We start from the raw sequence: 25,358 nt of genomic DNA, 5'->3' as shown, positions 1-25,358 counted from the left end.
GTGTCAGTGGGGGGAGGAATAGTGCCCCATCGTTGGTGTCAGTGGGGGGAGGAATAGTGCCCCATCGTTGGTGTCAGTGGGGGGAGGAATAGTGCCCCATCGTTGGTGTCAGTGGGGGGAGGAATAGTGCCCCATCGTTGGTGTCAGTGGGGGGAGGAATAGTGCCCCATCGTTGGTGTCAGTGGGGGGAGGAATAGTGCCCCATCGTTGGTGTCAGTGGGGGGAGGAATAGTGCCCCATCGTTGGTGTCAGTGGGGGGAGGAATAGTGCCCCATCGTTGGTGTCAGTGGGGGGAGGAATAGTGCCCCATCGTTGGTGTCAGTGGGGGGAGGAATAGTGCCCCATCGTTGGTGTCAGTGGGGGGAGGAATAGTGCCCCATCGTTGGTGTCAGTGGGGGGAGGAATAGTGCCCCATCGTTGGTGTCAGTGGGGGGAGGAATAGTGCCCCATCGTTGGTGTCAGTGGGGGGAGGAATAGTGCCCCATCGTTGGTGTCAGTGGGGGGAGGAATAGTGCCCCATCGTTGGTGTCAGTGGGGGGAGGAATAGTGCCCCATCGTTGGTGTCAGTGGGGGGAGGAATAGTGCCCCATCGTTGGTGTCAGTGGGGGGAGGAATAGTGCCCCATCGTTGGTGTCAGTGGGGGGAGGAATAGTGCCCCATCGTTGGTGTCAGTGGGGGGAGGAATAGTGCCCCATCGTTGGTGTCAGTGGGGGGAGGAATAGTGCCCCATCGTTGGTGTCAGTGGGGGGAGGAATAGTGCCCCATCGTTGGTGTCAGTGGGGGGAGGAATAGTGCCCCATCGTTGGTGTCAGTGGGGGGAGGAATAGTGCCCCATCGTTGGTGTCAGTGGGGGGAGGAATAGTGCCCCATCGTTGGTGTCAGTGGGGGGAGGAATAGTGCCCCATCGTTGGTGTCAGTGGGGGGAGGAATAGTGCCCCATCGTTGGTGTCAGTGGGGGGAGGAATAGTGCCCCATCGTTGGTGTCAGTGGGGGGAGGAATAGTGCCCCATCGTTGGTGTCAGTGGGGGGAGGAATAGTGCCCCATCGTTGGTGTCAGTGGGGGGAGGAATAGTGCCCCATCGTTGGTGTCAGTGGGGGGAGGAATAGTGCCCCATCGTTGGTGTCAGTGGGGGGAGGAATAGTGCCCCATCGTTGGTGTCAGTGGGGGGAGGAATAGTGCCCCATCGTTGGTGTCAGTGGGGGGAGGAATAGTGCCCCATCGTTGGTGTCAGTGGGGGGAGGAATAGTGCCCCATCGTTGGTGTCAGTGGGGGGAGGAATAGTGCCCCATCGTTGGTGTCAGTGGGGGGAGGAATAGTGCCCCATCGTTGGTGTCAGTGGGGGGAGGAATAGTGCCCCATCGTTGGTGTCAGTGGGGGGAGGAATAGTGCCCCATCGTTGGTGTCAGTGGGGGGAGGAATAGTGCCCCATCGTTGGTGTCAGTGGGGGGAGGAATAGTGCCCCATCGTTGGTGTCAGTGGGGGGAGGAATAGTGCCCCATCGTTGGTGTCAGTGGGGGGAGGAATAGTGCCCCATCGTTGGTGTCAGTGGGGGGAGGAATAGTGCCCCATCGTTGGTGTCAGTGGGGGGAGGAATAGTGCCCCATCGTTGGTGTCAGTGGGGGGAGGAATAGTGCCCCATCGTTGGTGTCAGTGGGGGGAGGAATAGTGCCCCATCGTTGGTGTCAGTGGGGGGAGGAATAGTGCCCCATCGTTGGTGTCAGTGGGGGGAGGAATAGTGCCCCATCGTTGGTGTCAGTGGGGGGAGGAATAGTGCCCCATCGTTGGTGTCAGTGGGGGGAGGAATAGTGCCCCATCGTTGGTGTCAGTGGGGGGAGGAATAGTGCCCCATCGTTGGTGTCAGTGGGGGGAGGAATAGTGCCCCATCGTTGGTGTCAGTGGGGGGAGGAATAGTGCCCCATCGTTGGTGTCAGTGGGGGGAGGAATAGTGCCCCATCGTTGGTGTCAGTGGGGGGAGGAATAGTGCCCCATCGTTGGTGTCAGTGGGGGGAGGAATAGTGCCCCATCGTTGGTGTCAGTGGGGGGAGGAATAGTGCCCCATCGTTGGTGTCAGTGGGGGGAGGAATAGTGCCCCATCGTTGGTGTCAGTGGGGGGAGGAATAGTGCCCCATCGTTGGTGTCAGTGGGGGGAGGAATAGTGCCCCATCGTTGGTGTCAGTGGGGGGAGGAATAGTGCCCCATCGTTGGTGTCAGTGGGGGGAGGAATAGTGCCCCATCGTTGGTGTCAGTGGGGGGAGGAATAGTGCCCCATCGTTGGTGTCAGTGGGGGGAGGAATAGTGCCCCATCGTTGGTGTCAGTGGGGGGAGGAATAGTGCCCCATCGTTGGTGTCAGTGGGGGGAGGAATAGTGCCCCATCGTTGGTGTCAGTGGGGGGAGGAATAGTGCCCCATCGTTGGTGTCAGTGGGGGGAGGAATAGTGCCCCATCGTTGGTGTCAGTGGGGGGAGGAATAGTGCCCCATCGTTGGTGTCAGTGGGGGGAGGAATAGTGCCCCATCGTTGGTGTCAGTGGGGGGAGGAATAGTGCCCCATCGTTGGTGTCAGTGGGGGGAGGAATAGTGCCCCATCGTTGGTGTCAGTGGGGGGAGGAATAGTGCCCCATCGTTGGTGTCAGTGGGGGGAGGAATAGTGCCCCATCGTTGGTGTCAGTGGGGGGAGGAATAGTGCCCCATCGTTGGTGTCAGTGGGGGGAGGAATAGTGCCCCATCGTTGGTGTCAGTGGGGGGAGGAATAGTGCCCCATCGTTGGTGTCAGTGGGGGGAGGAATAGTGCCCCATCGTTGGTGTCAGTGGGGGGAGGAATAGTGCCCCATCGTTGGTGTCAGTGGGGGGAGGAATAGTGCCCCATCGTTGGTGTCAGTGGGGGGAGGAATAGTGCCCCATCGTTGGTATTAGTGACACAAATGATGGGGCACTATTCCTCCCACTGACACCAATGATACTTACCTTGCTGACCCCTGCTCCAGCCTGGGCTCGCTCTCTCACTTACCTGTCAGCTGTCTTCCTTCTCTGGCCGCTCTCCTCTTCACTTGCTCCGGCAGCTCCCTCGGTCTTCTTTGATGTACGCGCACTGCCGCTCGGCTCCTCCTCTCCAAGCTCCACCTCCTCGCCGGTGATTGGCCGCCTGTGTGCCTCTCCTGAGCTACAGTTCCGGTGGCCAATCAGCGGCGAGGAGGCGGAGCTGCTGAGCGATCCCGGAGGTGTGGCCAGGTGACAGCAGCGTATCATCCCGCCCACACATCGCCGGACACTGCAGTGGTGTCTCGGTTCCTAAGACCATCGGAAATATGTGTTTTCCGATGGTCTTAGGCGACCCCTGGGAAATGGTCGTTCGACCCCCAAAGGGGTCGCGACCCCCAGGTTGAGAACCGCTGCTCTAGATAGAAGACAAGGGGGTCCCAGAGAAGAGATCAACCTCAGAACAGGTCTTGTAGATTTAAATTGTCTCACCCTGCGGCCTGCTGCAACTGAGATGCTATAAATATGGAGCCTAGCTTTAGGTACAAGTTAGGCCACCTCCATCTTTGGGGAATTGTAGAATATCTAACATGATTCTGGGTAATTTCTGTTTCCAAATGAGATCCCTGAAAAAAGGAATCCACCGTCCTTAACACCCATTGCAGTATCCAAAATTATGGAAACCGTTTAGCAATTGGGGCATCCAGAACATTTTGACTTTTGCTCTCCATAAAAACAGATAAAGGAAATTTGCAACAAGTCTTAGAGTTTTTATTTAAATTTTGTTAGGAGAGGCTCTATATTTAGTTCAATATATTCACTAAGCACGGGGGAAATCTGTATGTCAAAGTATTGAAAGGAGAACACCAAAGTAATTTGGTTGGCCACTGTAGGTAGTGTAGCAATCGTGCACACAGAGATGGACGCGGTCATCCATTTTGCTCCAAACCCTCCATCTTGTATCTCTCTCTCCCAAATCAGATTCCTCCGACATCCCCCCTCCCTCTCTGTTGAGTGACATGTGGTCTGTTTGATGACAGAGATCACAGGCAGCAAACTCATTGAGAGGGCGTCATGGCTATAAACACCAACTAGCTGGTGCCCCTATGTCTGCGAGACTCTTGCTGGAGAAGGGATTGTCAAACCATAAACCCAGCCCTCACGAAGCCTCAAAGACATTCCAGGTAGTCGTAAAAACAGACTTACATTTAAAAACTCACTTTTCCATATAATTTTATATTTTCAAATAGGACATAATTACATAAACATGGAGCACATATTCGGACGGCTCACTTTAAGACAAGTCGCCTGGTATATTATACCCCCTAGCTGGCATATACAGGAGAGCAGAAAATTATATCTCCTTAACCATCCAAGCAGGTATCTCATATTTCATATGTAGACGTTCAGCAGAAGATTCTGCGTATTAATCTACTCATGGATAGAATGTTATATGTATCCAGGGTAAGTTATGAAAAATAATATAAGCAAAGAGGGTTTTGTGGTCATAGCTTGGGTTTCCGCCTGCCACACCCGCCCAAATGAGGCAATTGGTTCTCTGCTTCAGGGAGACACCCTGCTGAGTTCCTAGATAAAGGCTGTGATGCCTGAAGTTAAGCTGAGTTGAGCTAAGTTGAAGATTCTCCCTTGTAACATCGGAACCAACTCTGGGAGATGGCCCTTTTGCTCTGAACTTGAAAACTGCTTAACCCAAGGCTGACGGCAAGTACTTTATCCCTCTAAACTGCTTTCTGTTATCGCTTTGCTGTGCTATTGCTCTTTGTATATTTATATATATGTTGGCTACATTTTTTTCTGTAAATATTTTTATTGCACCCTTTTGATCTTTTAGTAATAAATCTTACTTACTGAAAGTGTTGAACGGTTTCTAAAGCTCTTTAATGCAAACTAAAGAACCCCTGCCTCTGAAGAGCGCTACTGTGTGTGTGTTTTAAACTTCTGTATAATCTGCCTGCGGTGACAGTGGTATACAGACGCTTATGCAAACATCATAGTTTTATTGCGGATATTGCCGAGTGTCCTCTTTCTCTGTACAAAAAGGAGGTGGTGGCAGTGTGAAAGGTTAATTGCGTAATTAACCTGACCCAGTAACAATCACTCCCAGGCTGCTGGCACACAGGTTGTGGTCCATTAGCTGGAAAATCTTTGTCCAGGGTGCAGCTGGGCTTGGCATTGTTACGCCCGTGACAGCGCGGTTTTAGATTGGCTAGTCCTTCACTCATGAGTTTGGTGAGAAGGGCTGGGGTCTGACGCTGCGATCATCACAGGTAGGTTTTCACAAATGGGGTTCAACAGCAGGAGTACAGATTTGTTCCAATTGATGGTGAACCCTGAGAACTGACCATATGGAGAAATCAGGGATATAGCTGATGTTAAGGGCCTTGATGTATCACCTAAAAATAGTAAAGTATCACCAGTAGCATCCTTAAAGCGGAGCTCCACCCAAAAGGGGAAGTTCCGCTTTAAGGACTGCTCCCCATTAAGGATTGGCACCTTTGGGGGGCAGGGAGCAAGTACCCAAATTTGACAGGTAACTGCTCCCACGTCCAGTTCAATCGCCTAGGCGATTGGAAACGGAAGGTGTCCTCCCTCCCTGTAGTCTTTTGGGACACGTGACAGGTCCCAGAAGACTACAGGACAATTCATGAAGCACAGCGCTACTCGCGCATGCGCAGTGGGTACCCGGCTATGAAGCCGCAAGATATTACAGCTGGGTGCCCACACTGAAGATGCTGGCCTCCTGGAATATAGGACAGCCGGTGAAACTGGCTGTGGGGGACACACCGCGGGACCAAGGGACAGGTAAGTGGCTGTTTTTTTAAAAGTGAGCAACTACAGTTTTTGTAGCTGCAGACTTATTTTTTGACAGGGTGAGTGGAACTCCACTTTAAAGATGTTGTCAAGAGCCAGTCTAAAGAGATGTTATCTCTTAAAAGACCATGTGGTTCAACAGTCCAGCACGCTAACCGCAATACCTTGCATATATGCACCGACATGAATAAGTGCTACAGCCATCTGCTCTATGCATTCTATCAGCAATCAACCACAACAGCTGCTGGATTCCCATTAAGGAATTTTGACCAGTCAGACATGGCTTGAGAAAGTAGAAGTGCCATTAACCGCCTCCCGCCCGCCATATAAGTCAATGACGGGCGTAATGCGGTTCTCTTGTTGTGGGAGGACATCATATGACGCCCTCCCACTCTAACCACGCATGCGCGGCTGCAGGAGTGCGCAGCTCAGCGATCGGTGGACACAGCAAATCACCGATCATGGAAAGTGCCAAAGATTTCGGCTCGGTCATGTGATCAGCTGTGTCCAATCACAGCTGATCGCATGTAAACAGGGAAATGCCGGTTATCGGCATTTCTCTTCTCACAAGCTGTCACACTAACAGCTCGAGAGGAGAGCATTCCTCTGAGGGGACATGTACACTGATCATCAGGGCATTGATGATCAGTGTACCCTGATTATCAGTGTAGCCCCAGCAGTGCTACCTGCCAGTGCCCATCAGTGCCACATATCAGTGCCTACCAGTGCACATCAATGCCACATATCAGTGCCCATCTGAGTTGCCTTTCAGTGTCACATATCAATGCCAGTCAGTGCCACCTATCAGTGCTTGCAATCAGTGCCAATCAGTGCTGCCCATCAGTGCCACCTAACAGTGCCAGTCAGTGCCTCTTATTAGTGCCACCTATCAGTGCCATATATGAGTGCTGCCTTTCAGTGCCCATCAGTGATGCCTGTCAATGCCCATCAGTGCCTCCTCATCAGTGCCCAGTGCCACCTATCAGTGCAGCCTATCAGTGCAGCCTCATTAGCACACATCAGTGAAGGAGAAAAAATTCACTTATTTACAAAATTTTAAAACAAAAACGAAGAAAAAACTTTTTTTCAAACTTTTCAGTTGTTTTTGGTTTGTTTAGCAAAAAATAAAAAACCCCAGAGGTGGTTAAATACCACCAAAAGAAAGCTCTATCTGTCTCACAAAAATTATAAAAATTTCATATGGGTACAGTGTTGTATGACCGCGCAATTGTCAAAGTGCGACAGTGCTGATAGCTGAAAATTGGCCTGGGCAGGAAGGGGGTATATGTGCCCTGTAGGCTAGTGGTTAAATTCTGGTAACTGACATTTATGGTCTGGAGAAATCAGGATGTTTTTCTTACAAACTGTCAAAGTGATGGACGTTGGCAACCCTGGCTTCCAACCGCTTATCATTTGGGTCCTTAAAAGAACAAGTAGTCCACTATACTGTAAGAGTAAGTGCCTTCGTAGTAAAGACACTGCCGGATCCACAGTAGGAATGGAATAAAAAAAGGAAACAAGGCTAATAAGCACTTAGGGAAGCAAACAAACTTACTAAAAAGAAACAAAGATAACAAGTACAAGCAAGTAGTTCTGGGGCTATTAGTAGAATGTGAGCTTACGGCACCCAGTGCAGCTGGATCATTCCATTCCCCCAGTGTAGAATCAGACATGTGATGACTGGATGGTTCAGGGCACTGCCAGGACAAGGACATTCAGTGCCCAGGGTAACTATGAAAATTCACGCACCCCCCCCCCCTCCATTTGATCAGATACTGTACAAGCCAGTAATGGCATTCTTCCATAAAACTGTATAATGGGAAATTGTGCAGCATGCGTGTGAGAGTTAGCCCAGTAGATGATACCAGCGCTCAATAACCCCTTATGCAGCAAAAGTGACAGAAATGGAGAATTAAAGGTGCCCAATGACCAACATATATGAGGTAACTCCAGGTGCTCAGCTCGACCAGCCTAACTGAATGAGTTTTCAGAGAAAGGGAAATAGCTGAGGCAACGCCAGTGGCTCTGGACCTAAAAAGGGGTCAATAGCTAATACTGCCGAGAGCAAAAAAAAGTCCAGGGACCAGACCAGAATAAAACCTCAGAAAAATCTAAATAAATGAAATACAAATATGATTTGAACGAACACACACACACCAACCTTTTCAAGCAAGAGAAACTTAGGACATCCTATGAGACCAAGCTGCAACCGAGCTCTCACTTCCTGTGCAGAGGAAATATAATCCACAGAGGGAGAAGTATACCTTTCTACTTTGTGCCTATCCTCCTAAGAGCAGGGCTAACACCCCAGTGGACACTGTCCACCAACGAAGGTTCAAAGAAACAGCATTATTTTTTTTTTCATTTTCTCAGATTCGTCTACACTTGCAAAATGTTCAGTCTATTCAATTCTAGCTGTGTAATGAAACAGCTACATGACCTCTGCAAGGATACCCCGACTGATTTTTCAGAAAAATGTAATTTATACACTTACCAGAGTTAGAAAAACACATGAATGAAGACAAGAATGCACTCAGGTTTCACCAACATAGAATGACCAAAACCAGAACACTCACTTTTCTTTGATCTGTCCTTTTCAGATTTCTTTTCATCAGACTTAGGTTTTGGGGTTACATTTGCTTCCTCTTCCATACCCTTCTGAATCTTTTTTTCCTGCTTGTCCTTTGCTTTTTTGGCTGGCTTTTGATTCTGCTTTTCGAGGTCTTGGGAGATCTTGCGTTTCTTGCTGCTCTTTGCTTTCTTATCAGACTGTGAAGCAACCTCTGTAGTAGGCTGGCCACTCTTGTCATCTCCTGAGGTTGGACTCTCAGGGACCCATGAAGACAGAAGGGGATGAGGTAGAGAAATCTTCTTGGGTACATCATTATTCTGTGCTGTAGGTGTGGCAACATTAACTACTGCAGTCTCAGCGGCTTGCTTAGATACTTTATTTTTCTTTGCTTTCTTTGGACTCCTTCCTTCAAGTAGGGCCAAAACTGTTTCTTCTTCAGATTCCAACAAGGCTAGAAGAAAAAAAGGTATAGGTGGGGATTGAACAGTGCAAACAGAGATAAGACCTATTATCAGAACTGGGACAAAGGGGGGGGGGGTGTGCCAGTGCCCCCTGGGCACAGTGTGGGGGAGGGGGCATCGGGTGCAGACTAGGGCAGTGCTGGGAATAAAGGCTGGGAGTTTCTAGAAGGTGTAGAAACATTATTTCAGCAAGCTGCAAATGCCATTCGAGTTTGTTGGGAATCAGAGCTGCCTGTGCCAGAGCTTGTCGTCCTCATTCTTTTTCCCATGTTGACTTCAGACATCAGAGCAGAAGGTAGAGGAGACCAGTGTGCTGAAGTGTGGAAAGGTGGATGCGGGTTTTCTATAGGCTAGTGATGTATGTTCTGCATTGACCCAGAAACTACCAGGAATGCAGTAACAGTTCAGACTGTCAGGATTACTTAACTCCTAGCAAACCAAACACAAAGTACATTATGATCCTGTTGTTGATGTCAACCAGCCAGCAACAGGAAAAAACAGAAAAACTACACACCACCTCGTACAGCATCAATTCCTCAATAGAAATCGCAATCAGACCCTGCACTCCACTTAGAAACTCAGCTGGACGGGCCATTTTTGCAATTTTTCTATTGCTTTTTTTATTTTTCCCTTACAGCTTTCAGAGTTTGTAAAATACCTCCTAAACCAAAAAAAGGTGCAGACATCCATGCAGGTGTAGGTGTATGGCCCCAAATGCACAGTGTGAGTTCAGGGACATGCACCCACATGGATGTCAAGTTGGGAGAAATGGCTGTGTCCCTATTGACATGAATGGGACTGCCTGCACAGGAATGCATTGAATACTTGTGCATTCCCCCGCAGCTGCTGTGTCCCAATTGACATTGATGAGACTGCCTGCATGGGGATGCACAGAACACTTGTGCATTACTGTGCAGCTAAACACAGCCTTCTTGTAATATGCCCCACGTGAATGAGGTCCTTGTTTAGACTTGCAGTTGGGGGGGAAAGGGGGCGGCAAAAATGTGCTGATGAACTGCATTTCTGCCACCTGACAACCCCCCCCCCCTTTGGGTGCAATAGTCAGCAAAGGGGGGTTTTTACATGCTGTGGCTGCAATGTGTCGCTTCGAGCCTATGGCAAAGTTGCTTTGCACGCACCGAATGCTACACATTCAAGTCAATGGATAAGTGTCACAAATGCCCTACAACCACGTGCAATACATGTGGTTGCGGAGCATTTGTTGGCATAAACTGGGTTAAAACAGGCAGTGAGGAAGCTGTTGGAGCATGAATTTGCAGATCGGGTTTCGGAGGCAAGGGAGACTTCGATGCAGGCAATCTGTTCGCTGATTCCTGCTGAGCAGGCGGATGGCGGGTCTGTGTCTGCTCCGCTTATGTAGAACAGACACAGCCCAATGTCCTCTATAGGCGGTGGAATGTAAACGGACCGTCTGCCGCTTACACCTGACTACCTAGCAGATTAGGTAGAGGGAAAGAAGCGGTAGGTGACAGGCCGGCAGAGGGGGGAGTGTCACATTATAAGTGAACAGCTCTGATCAGTGACCATGGGCTCATAGCAGAAGCAGGAATCATGTCTGTACGTTGTATGGACCTGGCCAGCAAGAAGCCATGCTATAGGTCCGTACGGCAAACTGACCTGACAGTGAAAGGGTTAAAGTCACATGAAACCCAAAAGCAAACATTTACTAAAGTACATTGCAGCTTACCAATTCTTAGATGTGATGATGCATTTGTTTTCTTTTTGTTTTAACATATCAAACTGCTTTACATTTGGAGCAGTTACAGGGTTCAAACAAAACATTTACCACAAACAGGGGTGTTTACAATGATCACCTTTTATTTATGCAAAACCTTTATCACAAAAAGAAAAAAAAAAAAGTTTGCTGTCACGGATTATAAAATGTGGGAATTTGGCTTTAGTTTGTTAGTGTGTTTACAGCTAACAATCTAACACTATCCTCCCTCCCCCCCCAAAGACTTGCTTGCTGTGCCCCCTGTGCTCCTTCATCCAGAGTGGCAGTACCCTAATACAGGAGGAGGTATGTTACTAGCCAGATCAACAGGTGAAAACAGAGGGGGGAAAAAGCCTAAAAAAAAAAATAAATAAAAAAATAAAAAAAATAAAAATAAAAAAATGCAGCCACCACATCTGATTGGCAAGCTTCAATAAATAACATTTATGGTTTTGGGTTTTATAATTCATTAAGTGAATCAGTCCCCAGTTCAAGCACATTTTGTAGATATTGTAGATATTCGGAACAAGCCGTAAACGACCTTTAAAGTGGGACCCTCCCTACCCTAGTAAACGTTGGATCTTCTGAACCCCCCTTTCCCCACTTCCATGATCATAAAAGCCAATTTATTTTTTTCCTGACCCCTGAACTCAACATAACTTGCTACTGAACCCTTGCACTGTGCATCCCTTTAAGCCACATCCAATAGTCAGCACAGTGAGCAACACCCAATTTGTGCCACACATCGCACTTTGCCTGCTAGAAGCAGGACCCACTGTATGATTCTGCACACAGGCCCACTGTTCCCGTTCTGGATTCTTCCACTCTGGACACTATTTTTGCTCCTGACATTTGCACTTCGTAATATATTCAATCCTGACTTCTGCACTCTATATGTAGGTATAATGATTAGGTGTGGTTACCAGACGTAAGAGGACTGGTCATGCATAACATGGGGTGGGTGGTGCAGTTTGGCATCTTCGTCCTGGGCACTGGATGACCTTGTCCTGGCACTGCTAATTAGTAATCTATTATATTCAAACAATAAAGATACCGTTCTTAAAGCTGAACTGCAGGAATGAAAAAAAAAAAAAAATAATGGGAGGTCAGAGACTTCAGCTCGTGTGTGTTCTGCTTCTCCATCATTGCTCTGTCAGAGGACAAGGGAGGGACAAAACCTTCAAGAATCACTAAACTGCAACAGGGATGTGTAAATGTTAGCACTGGATGAGCAGAAAGAGAAACCTTTTGGCAGGTTAAATAGCTACCTTGTCTTTATTTTATCTATTTGGCCATTTACCTGGCCAAAAAAAAAAAAAAACCTAAAAAATTTGCCACAAAATGCAAATGCCTAGAGGTGTTTGCACATACCTGCAGAAACCTCTAATAACCTGTAATTACAGCCAAATCCCCAGCCTATTCTTGTTGGCCAGTGAGGCAATTCATCATAATAACGGTCAATAGGAATGTGTGGGAATGAACTGTAGCCATAGGCTCCAACACTATCTGGATGAATAGCTTAATTTAGGGCACCCAAATATGAATATCCATTCACCTGTTGTGGCAGTTACAAGTTACACCACTGAGTCACAATGACAGCATGGCTGCTGGTGTGCGATAGGAGAGACAGTGCAGATGCACTGACGCTGATGCACCATACAGTTTACCTTTTGTTTTTTTTAATTTAGCTTTATAAAAATGTCATGAGTGATATTTTAATATAGTTCTATTTACAGCAGCAGTGTTGCAATGCAGTGGCTAATGCTTCAACCTGGCGCACTAAGATATTGTACATAAATGCAGTAATTTTTTTCTTCTCAGTTCACACTACAGCATTGCTGTGATGTGTGCTGACAGCACTGGAAATAAGGCTTTTTTTGTGTATTGGGGCTGTGCTGGAAATAGCTGACAGTGTAGCCCCAAGGCATTTGGTAATAAAATGAAGACCTTCTAGATCACTGCCAGCCTGAGCTGGCCCCTTATGCAATTATAGCTATTCAAAACATAGGTGTCTATATTGTTTAAAATCCAGTAATACACTGTCTCACCCTGCTATGCAGATTCACAGTAGCGCTTTATATTTTGGCAATGTGTCGAAAATGTTGGGGCAAATCTGCTGACAGGCTAAAGATTTAATGCTTCTCAGGGACTCAGGGCTTCGGCAAATGGCATCCTCCAGGAAGAAACAAGGAACAGTGCTGGGGGCAATTTACAGCACACACTCAGTTTGGCAGCATAATTATTAATGTGGAATGTACAGTATGTCCTTTGCTAAACATTTTTTTTCCATGTTGTTAAGGGTTTAGTCACACTTTAAAAATGCTGCAGCCATGCCAATAGTGTGCTTTACAAATATGCATTGTGATCTGCTGGCTTTGGAGTCCAAAGCCAGCGGAGCACAATATAATCTATTGATCAGAGTATAATAATAATTAAAAAAAAAAAAAAAAAAAAAAAAAAAAAGCAGGAAGGAGAGTCACGTGTCTGCACTAACCTACTGCTGATGCAGATTTTTCTGGAGAAGCCATTGGAGGAACTGGTATTGTATCAGGCTGGACTTTTTTTTTAGTCTCCTTTTTCTTACTTATTTTTTCAGCAACCGAATCCAATATGCTTGTGGTTTCTGAGGCCCTCTTCCTTTTCTTTGGAGTAGTTATCACAGGAGGTGTAATTTTGAGGAGAGGCTTGAAAAAGAAATAAAGCCCAGTTAAGCTACATGCACTAGCTAAAGACTGCTTTGTGAACATACATGGCAGAATTGAAAAGGAAATAAACATGTTCTGATTGAATTCAGTGATACCTGAGAATCTTTTGGCTTGCTGCCACCTGACTGTGTTGGATGAACCGCTGACTTACTCTTTTTAACATCTGTTCCAAAGACAAAGAAATATATGACATTGCATCAACATACTAGATACTAAAACCACTTACATAAGTCAGTTTAAGAAAAATACAAAAATGGGAGAAAGGGTGTTTTTCTTACCAGTGCTTGATAGTTTGCTAACACTTCTACCAACTGGCTTCTGGCTAGATTTGAGATTTCCAGCGGCAGCACTTTTATCCTGCAATATAACAAATGTTTCAGTCCTCTCATCTTTCCATGGCCTGCTCTCCACACCTAATATATCTTTGAACAGACTGACTAGTTATAAGAAAATCCAAAATGGGCCCATATTTTCTTAAAGCAGAGCTTCACCCAAAAGGGGAAGTTCCGCTTTAAGGACTGGATCCTAGCTCCTTGTGAAGAATTGGCATCTTTAAAGGGCATGGGGAAGGGGGGGGGGGGTGTGGAGAGCAGGTACCTAATGATTTTGAGAGGTACCTGCTCCCACTTCCATTCCGACCGTCCATCGGAAGCAGAAGTTCTCCCAACCCCCCACGCAGTCTTTTGGGACATACGACAGGTACTAAAAGACTGTGGGACCATTCACAATGTGCAGCGTTTCTCCTGCATGCACAGTAGGCACCTGACTGTGCAGCCGCAAGCTGTTTTCAAACAGTGGCTTTTTGTAGCTGCTGACTTATTTTCCTCAGAGGAGACTGGACAACAGCTTTAAGGCTAGTAAAACCAGTTCTAGTAAGTTTGTGATTATATCACATTAATCTGGCCAGTAAAATGATAAAGAGTTAACCTACTAAAAACGAAAAAAAAAAAAAGTTGGAAGCAGGTATAAAATGCTGGCACCTTGAGCATGTATCTGGAATATCACGGCCATCTGCTAAGGCTAAACGCAAAGTGGTTCCGAATTGGGAAAAGCCTAGGTACTCATGCAGTGATGGAGCATACCTGTTCCCATCTGCCTCACACATTCTTGTTGGCAATTAAGTCAGTTCAGCATAGGGCTATAACCCAATATGAATATGTGGGGGGTGGTGGCAGGCAAGTCCAGAGACTATCACAAATTGGTGGAGCTTCGTCTGAGAGCTTGGTATTCCAGCACAGTAAATATGTAATACACCACTGCACTACTATATGAAAGACAATAAAGTGCAATCTATATGGCAGGCTTGCAACTGGACACTTATGTGCTCCCACACCCCTGGCAAATTTGGATTTTGGTATATATTGTGCACTTCTGCACACATTTTGTGACAATTTTTCTTTGAGGGGTTTCCACCACCATTCAGAATTGCTGTTAAAGTGATATATTTTGTACTTTGTATAGTTTGAGTACTCAGATGGTATATTGTATTGATATATGTAAATGCAAGTTTCTGCCATCATTCATATGTGAATATGGAGTATCAAGCAGGGTAGCGGTGCACTCTCATTGCACTATATTCATTCAAGCACAGAACAGAGCAGTAGCAGGGAATGAACAGGGGAGCATACTATTGATACCTGCTAGAAGTTTTCCTTATGCCAGGGTTGAGAACTAGTGCTTAGGAAAGGGGTATAGCCAATAGTGGTTGAGCAACTCTTAGTGTCTAACCTTTTGATTGCCCAGGCCTATTCATCAATGGCCTCCTGAATCCACCAATTAGCTGCTTGTGTGACTAGGCAATAGACAGCGAGCTTTCCATGGAGCCTCACTGTCATAGTGAAGAGCACAGTGGCAGCATACTTTGTGAGATCACCAAGTAATGGCAGGAATACACGGTTAGAAAATCGACCGATCGGTCATCTGACGACCGATCGGCGTTTGTTCATTGGTCGAAATTGTGGCCCACATTAACCAATCAAAAAAAATTGTTAAGTCGAGCAATACGTAGTGTTGTCGTCTTTCGTACAAGTGGAAGTGATGCAGTGTGCGTGCGGCCTTGTAGCCTCACCGTTCCGCCCAGAACGAGTGTTCAATGTCCTGACGCCCAGAACGAGCGATTGGACATAAATCCTTGGAATTGGATTTAGATTTATGGATCCTTGGACATTTGGACAAAATTGGAATAAACTGGATTTATGGATCCTTGGACATAAAAATCCGGGTCATCTTCTGTTTCCGCTCATGCGTGATAGCGCTTGATAGATTTTTTTCAGATAACCGTCATACCACTGCATAGAAAATCGGTCATTCGCATGCGAAACTACAACATTTTTCACTGTTGTTCAACCGGATTTTTCTGTTCACGATATCGGTTATAACATCCTGCTCATCAACAAAGAGATAATCAGTCGATCATTTGATCAGCAAGATTTATGTCATGGTGATGTTGCTGCTCTTCATTCCCAGACATGCTGCAACTTAGTCCCGCTAACCAACCAAAGTCATGCAGAGCAGAGGAGTTGGATAGCACCTCATGTGGCCAGCAAAAAATCTAAAATGTATTTCTGCCATCAATATTTATTAATGGATTGCTTACAGTTTGAGTGCCCAACCTATATGCATAGAGATTACAACCATGTAAACAGATAGGAAACAGAGAAACTTTGCAAACAGTCCCCTAAACCCCAGATACCAACACCACAAAGTGCCAGTGCTCGTCTTTGAGCCACTGTGTTGCTGCAAGTTAACACACCTGAACAGGCTTGGCCTCCTCACTGTCTGAAGAAGATGTGTCAGTGCTGTCATCAGGTTTAGTCACAACAGGGCTCTTAGCTGGTGATGCAGACTTTAATTTTGTAAGCTTGGCTGCTGGCTCAGGTTTCTTCTGTGTATTTACAACACTTGATGTCAACTGTTCATAAACAAAAAAAAAAACAAATTAACTTTAGACTTTAATATTAGGTTCTCATGCACACGGGATGTTTTTACAGCTGCTGTCTCTGGCTTTTGGCGTTTTTTTCTACAGCCAGTAAACTCCCCAGCATATTATCCTATGTATCCATGCCCACAGACTATAATTGCGTTTTTTAGCAGGGGTGTTTTTTGGCTGGAAAAAAACCCAAATCTAGTGGGTTTCTAGGAGTTTAGCTGTAAAAATGCTATAATGCTGAAAAACACGGCAAAATGTAGCAAACCAGCGTTTTTGGACTTTTGAGAAAAAAATATTTTCGGGTAACAAATGCAAAAAAATGCCGCTAAACGCTAATGCAAAAATGATTAAAAACACTGAAAAACTAACAATTTTAATGTGACTTTACACAGCTAACGTTACCAGCAATATTAAAACACCCAGTGTGCATGAAGCCTAAGATGATGGTCAATTTACAACAACCAAACAGCAAAGCGAAAGTAAATATATAGGAATCCATTTACAGGGTCAGCAATGAGACTAAAGCACCTGCTGGTTTCTTATAACTCTTAATGAGCAAATTTTCAGCCCAAACTTCAACTCTATTTCACAACCATGGCCATGAAACTGCTTAAAGCTTAAATTATAGAGATATGGTATCCAACACAGGGTGATTACTGTGAGGATATGTGCAACGCTCCCAAGTGCCACGTCCTATTCAAACTATTGGAAAAGAAAAAAGGGCCATTTGGTGGACTTTATGTGCACTACAACAGTGATAGATAAAATTATCGCTTTATTGAACATACATAGACGTACAATTATTAAAATCCTCTGCAGAGAATGTACTCCCACAGTAATTGGAATGGCACACTCAATGCAGATGCAAATCGTACAGATACATATGGTATTGATAAATTCCACAACAGAAGTATAACGTACAAGTATAGAACCCTTTGGGCCTGGTATGGATTTTGAGGGGAACTCCCACGCCAAAATAAAAAAAAAAAAATTGGCGTGGATTGGTGACATTAGTGCACCCCTATCAGTGGGGAGGTTAGTCCAATTTCTATATCCACATACCCCTATTTACCATCTAGGAAGCCCCCATCATGTTATTCTTTAATACGTCAGGAAGCATTTTTGGGGGGCTTTGCCTGCCCTCTTGGTTTATTGGGATCCCCCCACTGACTGGCCCCGCACGGGAAGGCCCGAGGCCCTTTTTCACAGCCCCTGCACAGATGTCTGTAGATTGAGGTATGACAATTTACTTAATTGATCTGTATGATGAATAGGTCAATATAAAATGCTGCTTAGGAATATATACCATTCTTTTTATGTAGAAATCTGTTTACAACTCCTGAAGAAGCGATATTATCACGAAACATGTCGCGTTACTACAGCCACTGATATCAGAATATCTGTTTTCAAACCTTTACCGGGTTACGGTATACTTCTGCTGTGGAATTTATCAATACCTTATGTATCTGTACGATTTGCATCTGCATTGAGTGTACAATTCCAATTACTGTGGGAGTCCATTCTCTGCAGAGGATTTTAATAATTGTTGTACATGTATGTATGTTCGATAAAGCGATAATTTTATCTATCACTGTTGCAGTGCCTATAAAGTCCACCACGTGGCCCTTTTTCTTTTCCAATTGCTTAAAGCCTAAGTTTAGCTAAAATCCAAAAAATGTAAATTAACACAGAGGACATATGTTTTGTCCCTTGTGCTTATTCTTCTTTTAGGAGGACTCTTCCTCCATCCTACCTCCTCAAACCTGCTGTCAAACTCTTTCAGTGCAGTGGGTGAGAATACAACTAGAGGGTTGTCAAGAGCGCTAATCAAGATAGCTCAACTATGCCCACCCTTCTCTGCCAGATCCACCAATCATAGATGCTGTACTACAGCATGGGGACAGGAGGAAAAGAGGAATCAGCATAAAGGACACATTATACTGACTGTAAGTTATGTCCCTTGTACTGATTTGTATGTTTTTGATTTTGGCTAAAGTCTAATTCAATTACAGTACCTTTTCATCTATTTATAACCCAATACCCCATATATTAGGATTTGTGAAAGATTTTTACTTGGAAATGCCCTAAAATTGGATTTTGGTTTACCTGTAAAATCCTTTTCATGGAGTACATCACAGGACACAGATCACCTTCATATCCATTATGATAGGTTATGATGCCAAACAAGACAGAAGTCTCCTCCCCTTTAGACAAGGCTTCAGTTTTTGTAGCAAGCCATGAACCACAAAGGAAGAGGGGTGGGATCCCTGTGCTTCATGATATACCCCAAGAAAATGATTTTACCTTTAAACCTTTATCATACATCATGGGAAAGTTCATCTTCATAACCATTACAATAGGTATGTCCCAAAGCAATAAATGTGATGGGAGAATAACATGGGAACAGGCCAACTGGCTCCAAACAACTAAATAAAAACAGGTTAAAACCTCATGCAGCAGCATTGGGGAAAAAAAAAAAATTAAAAAAAAAAAAAAAAAAAAAAAGCCTTCACCACAAATTTGCCTTTTAGACTGTAAGCCTGAACGATAAGCTGATAGCTTCTGAGCTTTGTCAGTCTACCATTTCTCTTTGGATATAAGTGTCCTTTCCTTAGCCCTTCATGAAGCACAAAAAGTGACAGACAAATTACAGCAGCAGACTTCAGATAAAACCTGATAGCACAAATCACATCAGAGTGTGAAGAGCCTTGATCCACGGTATCTGCAGCTTTGGACAGAAGGTTGGCAACACAATATCTTGGTTGAGATGAAAGGAAGAAACCACATTAGGTAAAAATGACAGCTGAGGCCCTAGAACCACCTTGTCACAGGGGAGCATCAGGATTCCTTACAGAAAAGGGCAGCCATTTGTGGAACTATGCAAGCCGAAGTTACGACAACTAAAAAACAAAAACCTTACGAGTCAGAAGGACTAAGGGAATATCCTGGATGGGTTCAAATGGAGAGTTCTGGAATACTGAAGTACCAAGTTGAGGTTCCAGGGAATCAAAGGAGCCCTGACCAGTGGAACAATACACATGTCCTGCACAAAAGACATGCATCAAGGAATATGAAGCAGTCTCTGAGATAAAGACCTCGTAGGTCAAATTTGACCCAGTGCCAAATTAACCCAGACTGGAGGAAAGCCAGGATGCAAGCCTCAATGTACTTACGAGGATGAAATTCCCTAGCGTCACCCCCAGCATAATAAGATACTATCAAAAAAACTGAAGCCTTGCCTAACAGGGAGGGGTTATGCCTGGGAGGGGATTTCCAGTCTTGTTTTATTGCTAGTGTTCAACCACCTGAAGATGGCAGCATGACCCAACTGTAACGGATATAAAGATTCTCTGTGTCCCAGGATGTACTCCTTTCCTCCTCAGTGAAAATGCTGCCTCTTGCCCTCACAATTCAGAGTACTTTGCTTGCAGAGCTGAGTAACAGCCACACCCTTATCACAACCGTCCTCACACAGACTTGTATTGTATTGAAGAGAAATAGAGTGGGTTTGTCTGACTAGGTCTGTTATTTCACTGTCCAGTTACAGGCTGGGTAAAGAACTTTGAAGGACTAAGACCTGGCCTACTAACAGCAGCTCCCTGCAATTGGAGGAGGTCCCTCTTAGGTGTGGCTCCCATGGGCCCTGGTCTTGTTGGCCATCTAGGTGAGCTCTCAAGCCCCACTCGCTTGCATCCATGGTTACCCAAACTGGGTCCCACTGCACCGATGGTCTTCCTACCACCCAGATTCTGGGGCCTGAGCAACCACCCCAGCAAGGTTTTTACATTCTCCAGGAGGGAAACCCTCTCACCCAGCGACTCCACTTTCCTGTTTCAAGAGGATAGAAGGAAGACTTGAAGCTCCCTGGAATGCAACTGTGCCCACTGTATGGCCGGAATACATGCAGTCATGAGTCCTAAGACTCTCATGATGTGCCTCAGGGAGCAATCTGGAACCGCTATCAACCCGGAGACAGCCCTCACTAATTTTTCGGTCTACTCTTGGGGTAAAAAGACCCTCTGGACTCCGGAGTCCACTACATACCCCAGAAACACCTTGGTTTGGGAGGGACTCAATGAGGACTTTGGGACCATGAAGATGTCCCGGAAAAGCTGGTCCATTGGCACAGGAACAAATACCTCCTGATCCATCCCAAGACACCCTCTGCTCTTGTCCTGCCTCTGGAGGGATAAGTCAGCAAAAAAGTATGAGGGGGAAAAAATGAAGAGAATCCCAACTGGTACCCCTCCCTAATCAACTGCAGGCTGTACAGGCTCTCCGAAATCTTCCCCCATTGCTGGAGGAACCTGGACAGCCTTCTGCCCACCCCGAGATTTGTGTCATTTGGGGTCCTTACTGGTGGGTTTAGAGCCGGAAAAAAGGAAGCTCCCTTTCGGTCTCCTCTTGCTTGCCCATTTCTTGGGTGAGTCCTTCCCAAGTCTTTGCTGGCCCCGATTAAGGGGTGCCTCGAAAAACTTCTCCTTATCCTTTTTGGCCTTGACAGGGAACCTTTTCCCCTTTTTGGACCTCTTACAACACCTGATCAAGCCCTGAGGCAAAACAGTAAGGAACCCTCAAAGGGCAAACCTCAGAGTCAGGCTCTTGACATCTGATCACCCTCCCAGGTCTAAACCCACACTGCCCTTCAGTTAAGAAGCACTGCAGTCTTAGCTGATGTCCTGACTATCTCCACCGCAGCATCTGCGAAGCAGGCAACTGCTTTATTCACACCTTCTGTCTGGGCTTCCCCTTTTTTCTTGGAACCCCAAGAGATGTGATAATTTACTCTATGCACCCAAGCATCAGTATTCCTCAGCGATGCAAGTGGATGTCAAGGCTGGGGCCATAGTAGCGGCATTGGCATTCCGGGCTCTGTGCAACAGTGTCTCAGACCTACGGTCCATCTGATCCCTGATGTTACCTGAATCCTCAAAAGGACAAGTTAGATCTTTTAGATACTTGTGATAACGCGTCTAGCTTGGGAGTCTTGAAGAATTCTCTACCTCCTCTTCCCCAAAGGGGTACAGCCTTTTCTAGATCTTTAATTTTTAAACCTCACTCTCTGGATACTTCCACTCTCTCAAGACAATATCTTTGAGAGCCTGGTGCACGGGTAGCATCCTAGCCTGCGGCCTCACCAACCCCCTATACAGTGAGGAACAGAAATATTTGAGCACCCTGCGATTTTGCAAGTTCTCCCACTTTGAATTTCAGACCCCTCCATGATTTCTCATTGTAGGTGCAATCCCACTCTGAGAGACAGAATTAAAAAAAAAAAAAAAATTCAGGAAATCACATTGTATGATTTTTAAAGAATTTATTTGTCTTGCACTGCTGAACATAAGTATTTGAACACCTGAGAAAATCAGTGTTAATATTTGGTACAGAAGCCTTTGTTTGCAATTACAGAGGTGAAATGTTTCCTGTAGTTCTTGACCAGGTTTGCATACACTGCAACAGGGATTTTGGCCCACTCCTCCACACAGATCTCCTCTAGATGTCAGGTTTCGGGGCTGTCGCTGAGCAACACAGAGTTTCAGCTCCCTCCAAAGATGTTCTATTGGATTTATGTCTGGAGACTGGCTAGGCCACTCCAGAACCTTGATATGCTTCTTGCGGAGCCACTCCTTGGTTATCCTGGCTGTGTGCTTCAGGTCGTTGTCATGTTGGAAGACCCAGCCACGACCCATCTTCAATGCTCTGACTGAGGGAAGGAGGTGGTTGTTCAAAAATCTCACAATATATGGCCCCATTCATCCTCTCCTTAACCACCTCCTGTCCGGCCGTTGTATATAAACGGCCAGACGGTGGCAGTGCAGGGTCGGGTGGCCGTTTATAAACTGCCTCCTCTGGACACAGTGGAACACCGATCGGTGGACGGGACCTCTGTACGAGGCCCCAATCATGTGATCATTGATTGGCCAATCAGTGATCACATGCAGAGTAGTAAGCAAGATGTCACTTCTGACATCATTGCTTACTACGTGTGAAATCTGTGAATGATCACAGAGGTCACATGGTACAAGGCTATTCACAACAGCCTTGTACTATGTGACAAGCTGTGACCAATCACAGCTCACTCAGTAGTTCTCAATGGTTGCAAGAATGCAGCCAGGGAGGAGAAACTATTGCTTTTACATCCTTTATGGGTGTAAAAGCAATCAGTGTGTAAAAAAAAAAAAAAAAAATCTTCATTACCCCCCACAAGTAGTACAGTGTCACCATGGTGACACTGTACTGCTAGGGTGACAGTATGTAAAAAAAATTAAAATGTAAAAAAAATGTTTAAAAATTATACATTTTTGGTTATAAATTTGGTTATTTTTTCGTTTACTAAAAATATAACGGAATACATTTTGGCCAAGATTTATGATGAAATACTATTTATTTGCAAAATTTTATAAGAAAAACACTTACAAAATTTTGGGACTTTTTAATTTACATAGCAAAAAAAATAAAAATCCCAGTGGTGAATAAATACCACCAAAATAAAGCTTTATCGGTCTCAAAAAAATTCTAAAAAATGCATATGGGTACAATGTTGCATGACCGCGCAATTGTCATTCAAAGTGTGATAGCACTGAAAGCTGAAAATTAGCCTGGACAGGAAGGGGGTAAAAGTGTCTGGACTGGAAGTGGTTAATACAGTGCAGTCGTCCTGTCCCCTTCACAGAAAAGCACCCCCAAAGCATGATGTTACCACCCCCATGCTTCACAGTAGGGATGGCGTTCTTGGGATGCAACTCATCCTTTTTCCTCAAAACACGACGAGTGAAGTTTAGACCAAAAATTCTACTTTGGTCTCATCTGACCACATGACTTTCTCCCATGCCTCCTCTGGATCATCCAGATGGTCATTGGCAAACTTCAGACGGGCCTGGACATGTGATGACTTGAGCAGGGGAACCTTCCGTGCAATGCATGATTTGAAACCATGACGGCGTAATGTTCTACCGACAGTGACCTTTGAAACTGTGGTCCCAGCTCTCTTCATGTCATTGACCAGCTCCTCCCTTGTAGTTCTGGGCTGATTCCTCACCTTTCTTATCATCAGTGATACCCCACGAGGTGAGATCTTGCATGGAGCCCCAGTCTGAGGGAGACTGACAGTCGTCTTTAGCCTCTTCCATTTTCTAACAATTGCTCCAACAGTTGATCTATTTTCACCACGCTGCTTGGCAATTGCCCCGTAGCCCTTTCCAGCCTTGTGGAAGTCCACAATTTTGTCTCTGGTGTCTTTTGACAGCTCTTTGGTCTTACTCATGGTAGTAGTTGGCGTCTGACTGACTGTGGGGTGGGCAGGTGTCTTTAAAGAGCTCAGACAGGTGCTACTAAGTTAGATTAATGAGTGGAGTAGAGGTGGACTTTTTAAAAGGCACAGTAACAGGTCTTTGAAAGCCAGAATTATTGCTCTTTCTTAGGTGTTCAAATACTTATGTTCAGCAGTTCAAGACAAATAAATTCTTTAAAAATCATACAATTTGATTTCCTGAATTTTTTTTTATTCTGTCTCTCAGAGTGGGAATGCACCTACAAGGTGAATTTCAGACCACTCCATGATTTCTAAGTGGGAGAACTTGCAAAATCGCAGGGTGTTCAAATACTTCTGTTCCTCACTGTAGATCTCATCTTGGGCTGAGACCTCCATTGGTGGTTCTGGGATGTCTTCTGAGGAATAAATAGCCCTTAGGAGCCCCCTCCATATCTACCACAGCAAAATCGTGTCTACCCAGTCTAGATTCCTCACTAACCTGGCTAGCACCTTCCAAATATTTCCCTTCTTCCAGGGAGCTTTGGTCAGAGACCTCAGTCTCCTCTAGGTCTTCCTCCTCTGTGACCTGAGAGGATGAGGGACCCAAACCCCCCATTGATTCCCTGTCCAAGTCCCCTCCTGGGAAGATGACTCTTCCCTAGAGGACCAAGTATTCATCTCCCTGGATGTCAGAGCTGTCTTAAAGGATTGTAAGAAGCCCAACATCTCCATTTGCGCCGACAAAAAATCCTTCATAACCGCAGAGGTTTCTTTCCCTGACAACTTGATACATTTGTAACAAAAAGGTCTGGCATGTTCTTGTGGGACTTTATCATTGCAATAACCACAACGATTGGAGTGGGGGGGGCCTTAGGTGTCTCGTGGGCACTCTCCTGGGCGGTTCCACATGGCTCAAAGGAGACAAATGAGGGGCTCCTGGTAGAACGGTATTCCTTCCCCCTAGGTACACCTGTAGGGGAGTGGGCAAGGACTCTATTCCTCTCCTCTCTCCCACCAGCCGAGTCTGACTCACCGCCTGTGGTCTTCTCATTGGCTGCAGCCACTGCCTCGCCTTCCATCCGCAGTAGGACCCCTTGGAACTGCAACACCTTTGCCAGGCTCCCGGGTCCACACTCCGAGCGATTCCTGGAGCCTCCTCGCTGTCCTCATGGAGGAAGGAAACGCCGACCGGCACCATCGTTAAGGAGGATGTCCCGCCCTAACCGGAAATCCAACTGAGAACGAGGCTTGGTACGCTGCCTTGCTCCCATCTCTGGTCCTGCGCCCTCTGACCCTGGGCTCTCTGCCTACCTGCCTAGCAGAGGTAACGGCGGACTCCACTACGGCTGCCTCGCTCACGCCAGGTGATTCTCATAACCGGTCAGTGATCCCAAGGCAACCGCAAGATAGACGCTTCAGAAAGCTCCTACATACTGGGACCCCTGGAGTGGGTGAGTGACCCTGGTTCACAGCCTGTCCTCTCCAGCTCAGCTGCTCAAGCCCCCACGGGGACCTTCCAGTCCCAGGCACTAGGTCGCTTAAAAAACCCAAAAAAACCCCAACACGTTTCACTGCCAGGGAAACGCAATCCAAAACTGGAGGGAATGACGGGGAATTTAAACACTTTTTTATTGGTTTTCCTGTCAGGTGGAGCTAGTCTTCTCTCCTGGAAGATGACTAGAGAACAATTATTTTTTTTTTTAACAAAAATTGGAAGAAAATCCCAATTATTTAGTCTGTGTGGAAGTTATAGCATGGTATACATAGTTGAAAATAGGCAATCAGTACATCAGGATTGGTCAATCTCATTTCTTGTGACCCTAAAATGCCAAGACAATACAAATGCCCCCCAAATGGCCCATTTTTGGAAAGTTGACAGTATGAGGTATTTAGTAAG

At 45.9% G+C, this 25,358-nt stretch overlaps 1 protein-coding gene across 1 annotated transcript in view; it reads right to left on the bottom strand.

Moving 5' to 3' along the window:
• Positions 1–8,306: 8,306 nt before the first annotated feature.
• The window catches only part of TCOF1 (treacle ribosome biogenesis factor 1), a 128,225-nt gene continuing 111,173 nt past the window's right edge, over positions 8,307–25,358 (bottom strand). Inside the window, exons 29-33 of the mRNA XM_089682125.1 lie at positions 16,033–16,191; positions 13,559–13,637; positions 13,376–13,443; positions 13,070–13,259; positions 8,307–8,830 (exon numbers count right to left, since the gene is read on the bottom strand). Coding sequence (XP_089538251.1) covers positions 8,307–8,830; positions 13,070–13,259; positions 13,376–13,443; positions 13,559–13,637; positions 16,033–16,191 — 1,020 coding nt within the window. The remainder of the gene's footprint in view (positions 8,831–13,069; positions 13,260–13,375; positions 13,444–13,558; positions 13,638–16,032; positions 16,192–25,358) is intronic.

Source organism: Staurois parvus, unplaced genomic scaffold, assembly GCF_062004578.1.
Source record: "Staurois parvus isolate SC_StPar_1 unplaced genomic scaffold, SC_StPar_1.0 ptg000286l, whole genome shotgun sequence".
In the NCBI taxonomy this organism is placed as follows: Eukaryota; Metazoa; Chordata; class Amphibia; order Anura; family Ranidae; genus Staurois; species Staurois parvus.
The sequence above is the reverse complement of the archived record's forward strand: the minus strand, read 5'-3'. Positions and strand labels throughout refer to the sequence as shown.